Consider the following 5,831-nt stretch of genomic DNA (forward strand, 5'->3'; position numbering starts at 1 on the left):
GTCTTGGCTTTTTCCAATGTCCGTCCAAGAGAGTTCCACAACGATGAAAATTATTTTAATCCATTAAAATAAGAAAATATGGGATATTCCACAGTGTATACTTGAAATCGTTTTTTTTTTTTTTTTAGCTATTGATGTAAAAAATGTGGCCAAAGCGAGAAATCAGAGGTGACTGTAAACATATTCTTCTTTAAAACCATTGCGGGGGCGTGCATGAAATAACGCAGTTTCATTGATAACTCTGAGTATGGTGAAATGTTCCGAGAAAATAAAACGTTAACCTCTCAATATCTTCAGAAGAAACATTAAATGCGAACACATTGTAGCCTGGGCATCGCCTGCCACTGTCAGCAATCGTCTTTGTCAATGGACCACCGGGAAAATATTAGCAAACTGGCTACCTATTTGTTTCCATGTGAAATAGCACTCCACAAAGTTACTCCTTTAATCAATCTCTTGACAAGACTCGTCCTTGATCGCCTAGAAGACTCCTGGTCATAGTTTTCCTTTCATTAAGTTCTCTCAAATGAAGCTTGGCTTCTCTCGAAGTGGTCCCTTATTTTTCCTTCCGAAATGTTTTCATGGTAACATTCCCGATTCGCCCCTTATGTTATCCCAGACGAATTTGGTCCTTCATGCCCCGAAGAATTCCCTCAACTTTGACAACAATGAAAGTGATCCTCGCCGCGTTCTAAAGGTTTTCCAAATCCCCTGTTAATTTACATGATTGATCCTCACTTTCGCACAGGCCTCTCGTTCTTTACTGTACTGTAGTGCGGATGGAAAAAGGAAATGCTTTCCCACCCCCACCCCCAAAAAGGGGAAAAAAATCTCCTTTCCTCTGTCCGGACACAACATTCGTAACTGCAACTTTTGAAAGCAACACACGGATCTCGACAAAATCCGTTTTCTGTAGCCTAGTTCCTATTTGAATACTTTTCATGGAATTACATGCATTGGAACCAAAACGACGGAGTACATTTTCGGAATTGAACTTTCAAAACGCTGTCAGCAGCTAGTTTGGCTGGCCAGCAAATGGGATTGTCATGATTCTACAGCTCCTCTTCATTAAAGAAAATGCTAAAAGACAGACCAGTAGATGGCCAATTTATTTAAATAAATATTTATTCAGCTATCAACTTTGTGTTCTATCAACTTTGAGCTCTATCATGATTACTCATCAGAGCACACCATGTAGCTTTAGCTACAAGTATTATATTATATTGGCTAGATACCCTATATATTTATAGGCTATATAAGTATTAGGCCTAAATGACTCAAGTCTGAAGCTCTATAGGCTACAGCCATAATTTGAGCCAAACATCCTTTCAGTTAACCATTTATAGTATCATACATTCTTCATGACAGTCTGTTTTGTGGTGCATTCTATACACTGAAAAAAACCCTCATGGTATTCCCTCCTTTGTCTCCTTTATCCATGAGCAGAGGATGTTATGTCTGGTAATATATCACATCCACATCTTTAGCCCATAGCATGGACAATCTAAGCACTGGGTAATTAGTCATGGTATAGCCTAGGCCTGCCTACCTGCTTAATTCACTTTACCCAGCTGCATAACATACTATATTAAAATCAATTATCTCATCACAAATTATAATCAATCAGGATTAGTTATTGGATGTTGCAGTCTTAATTATTTAGTCATAAAACAACCACAAAGTGGTGCATCAAAGTGGCTCTAAATGCAATTGGTTATAGTAGGTTTTGACGCCAATATAGGCCTAATACCTCTATTGATACCTCCAAATATCATGATCAATAGAATCATCTGTACAAAAAGAGATTCCGTAAATCATTGTGTTTGATATAGGAAATGTTTGCTGCAGAAAAACAATAACAGTATTCAGAATGAACACTTGACCACTTCACTTGCATCATCTGACACTGATAGGTAGGGGCCTAATGTAGTGTAGACGAATTACCCTCAGTGCAATTTCAATCTTGGGGTCAGACTTTTTCATGACGCTTTTGGAAACATAACATTAGAGTATACTGTCATCCAGAGGACATATAATGTATTGCAGCACCAATTAAAAAATAGTAGCAATCGCAGTACATGGACCATACAGCACATGAACGAAGTACTATAGTACAGAGAATTCTAATTGCCTTAGTTTTTTCTGTGTATTTAAGTTAGTGCATGATAGAAAGTAGTCAAAAGCAACTGCTACAAATAACTTTTTGAGCAGGGTATACTAACATAAAAAATGTTATTAATTTACCAAAGATGTACCATAATTATAGTGTTAACTAATAATAATATTCATATTAAAGTCATCCCTCTGTTATCTCAGATAGCTACATGTTAACATATTCATTCATTGTTTATTCTTAGGCATTAGCTTGAATCTTAGACATTAGCTTAGTTTTGAAAGGTTACTGAACAATCAGTAACATTCCATGTAAACTGTGATGCAAGGATCAACTTTTTATCTTTAAGCTGCACACACAAACATCTAGTTCAAGCACAACAAGATGGTCCCTAAAACCATTTTGTATACCAAGTCTGATAATAGAATGATTTGTTTGTCAGTTTAAATTAGAAATTGTTTGAAATGTGCAATATTTAATGTGCAAAACTAAAAAACATTGACAAGGTATTAACTAACTGCATTGAGGTATACTAGATTTTCCCTTCTTTTAGCATTCCTATGAGATTGCAATAAAAATACATGTGCTAGAGTTTGTATTCAAACCTTTTCAGTGCCACCGACATCAAACACTGATGGCAAACACTCCCTGTGAGGGAGTTCCACAATTAAAATCAAAATGAGGTAGAGCTGCATTTGTACAAATGTTGATCAATTGTTCATCAGACATCAAACTCATCAGTTCAGCATCAGTAAGTGGACGGACGCAATATCATTTTACATTTACATTTTAGTCATTTAGCAGACGCTCTTATCCAGAGCGACTTACAGTTAGTGAGTGCATACATTTTTCATATCCCAGAGCAGCATCCAACTTCTGCTGGAGTTCAGCCACCAAGGGTAAAAGCTGATACACACCAGGGAGACTGCTACTGACTGGCAAAATATTTGAAAAACATTTGGTAGTTAAATATGCATTGGAACATACTGCCCAGGCTACATCAGCTTATTTGCATTTCACTTCTGTTTTCGCGGGGGGAAAGAGCCCTAAGGCTCTGATTGGCTCAAGGGTGTGAAACTATCTCAGACGTCCATCCCAGATTTTACATATTGAACCTGGTAAGATGCCCACCGCTCACAACCACCCAGCAGGTGATCCCTGGAACACAATGCCAGGACTGCAGCTGACGGTCGCCCGATGTGTCTCAGATTAAATACCTCCACCTCAGTCACCTCAGTCTTCACTCAGTCTTCCCTGTGTGTCCATTCACCTCTCCCAACTTGCACATCTCATGCCACCTCTTATACTTTGTCCTGGTTTTCTTGCAGGCAAACTTGGCAATGTCCACCATGAAGACCCAGGCCAGTGTGTACATGGCCAGGCCCCCTCCCTTCATGATGAGGCTGGGCCGGGGGGAGGTGAGCTCACAGTAGAGCATCATGCCACCCACGCCTACACGCACCAGGGCAAAGAGCAGGATGAAGAGCAGGTCCACCGCGTCCCCCCACAGGCTGTCGTAGCGGCCCACCTGCCGGAGGAACCAGCGGGCCTGCAGCAAGGGGTTGGTGATCTCGCTGCCGAAAATCACGGCGCATGTCTCCACTGCCGACTTGCCCAGGCCCAGCGCCAACAGGATGCCTGCGATGCTCATGGTGTGGTGGGCCAGCATGACGAGGCCCTCGGTGCGGACGCAGATGCACCAGCCGAAGTCGAATAGAAAATAGGCCAGACTAACCACCAGGGCCAGGATCTGGAGCGGGGTGTTCTCTGTACCTGAGGTCACAAATGGACAAGGTCAGTCAGTCAAGGTCAATCTCATACTGCAATTCAAATAGTTGCCATGTATACTGAAATAAAGCTAAACATAATACACTTGCATGCTTTGCAGTAACACAAATCCAAACCTCACCTGCATGTGTTAAAGGCCAGGGCCCATCGATGAAGCTAATGTATGCAGTAAGACATACTATGAGGATCCCATGTGTCAGTGTCACCAGCCTGCAGTTCCACTCCTTACCCCGCTGGCCATTCAGGTAACAGAATGCAAAGTAGAGTGAAATCCAGCCAATCAGGCAGCAGCACACCTCCAAAAGTAGCATTGTTGTCGCTGAACAGGGGAAACCAGAGTCAACATTGCTATGTCAAACAGAGACAATGCAATATCTAGGCATACACTAGTATAATCTATACTCTAGCTTTATCCCCCAATAGCCTAAACTACATAATATTCATATCACATAAAAAAACATTTGTGTTAATATTTAAAGTAATTGTTACATTTTGTTAAGTAGCTAGGGCTACAAGGTGTCAATTGTAATCAAAGAACAGGCTTATTATTTCAATGCTTATGCTATGACATTTCAAAATATGTACCTTATGTCACAATTATTTGGTCCAAAACCTAGGCTATTTTAAGAACACGGTCAAACAACAAAACAATGTAATACATTGGCCTAGTAGCCATAATAATAGGCTAGTAACAATCAATAAGATCATAGCCAAAATGCTAGCATACAACTATAGCCTACATACCTTATCTTCTACTCTCCAGATGCATCCTAACCTGGAATCCAGATCTGAAATATCAACTCCAACAAATGTCCGCAATCTTCAGCCTCCATTGGTGTTGCTATGACCTTTCAGATCTGCTTTGAAAGTCATTACAAAAAGGCCTGGCACATTTTAAATGGAGCGCATGTTAACTTTTTCACTGCAATAAAATGTCATGCAAGCTTACTACAATAAATTAGTCCCCTAGCTAGTCTACATCCCTTCCCCCTGGTTCTCAAGCAGCTTTAGCCTCTTATGAGATTAGTCGATTCCCTCCAGCTACCCTGGCTGTAGAACAAGCAAGTGATATACGGTCCTACAGTTACTGTCTCCTCAACAGACTACATGCAACAGTCTCTATGACTGAAACTTTGATGATAAGAAAATTTAGTGAATATAGGCTAGCCTTGGACATTGTAGTGAATATAGGCTAGCCTTGGACATTGTAGTGAATATAGGCTAGCCTTGGACATTGTAGTGAATATAGGCTAGCCTTGGACATTGTAGTGAATATAGGCTAGCCTTGGACATTGTAGTGAATATAGGCTAGCCTTGGACATTGTAGTGAATATAGGCTAGCCTTGGACATTGTAGTGAATATAGGCTAGCCTTGGACATTGTAGTGAATATAGGCTAGCCTTGGACATTGTAGTGAATATAGGCTAGCCTTGGACATTGTAGTGAATATAGGCTAGCCTTGGACATTGTAGTGAATATAGGCTAGCCTTGGAAGACAGGTAGCCTCAAAATCCAGATTGAATCACGCTATGTTTCAGTAGTGGAGCGAAACAAACTAGCAACAGAGCTGAATTCAGTCCGGATTTCTAGGTGACAGGCATTACAAGCCTGGGAATTAAAAGTGAGACACAAGTGTGCAGGGTCTACTAGCATCATAACACATTCTAGGGAACTGGTGTTTCCATGTTTGATTAGTCTACTATGATAGACGGGCTACCTTATTTTCCCTTGGGACTGTTAGTTAATGACACTTAGAGCTATGTGTGAAGCAGACAGAAGCAGACAGGCAGCTTTATCCCACATCCAGATTAACCATAATCTGACTATGGCAGGACAGTCAGGACTAGGTTATCTCTGGTTATCACCCCAAAGAACTCCAGGTTATTTGAGGTGAATGACATCTTACATCTTTGTCCTCATGCTATCATCT

General features: G+C 40.7%; 1 protein-coding gene across 1 annotated transcript; it reads right to left on the reverse strand.

Annotated features, from left to right (window-relative positions):
* Positions 1-3,353: 3,353 nt before the first annotated feature.
* tlcd5b (TLC domain containing 5b) lies at positions 3,354-4,212 on the reverse strand (the record flags this gene model as incomplete). The annotated part of the gene is made up of 2 exons (XM_084177534.1): positions 3,354-3,886; positions 4,023-4,212. 2 exons carry the CDS (start codon positions 4,210-4,212, stop codon positions 3,354-3,356), a joined length of 723 nt encoding a protein of 240 aa, XP_084033660.1.
* Positions 4,213-5,831: the final 1,619 nt, after the last annotated feature.

The sequence above is a fragment of the Coregonus lavaretus genome (genome assembly GCF_964263955.1).
Source record: "Coregonus lavaretus genome assembly, chromosome: 15".
NCBI classification, from domain to species: Eukaryota; Metazoa; Chordata; class Actinopteri; order Salmoniformes; family Salmonidae; genus Coregonus; species Coregonus lavaretus.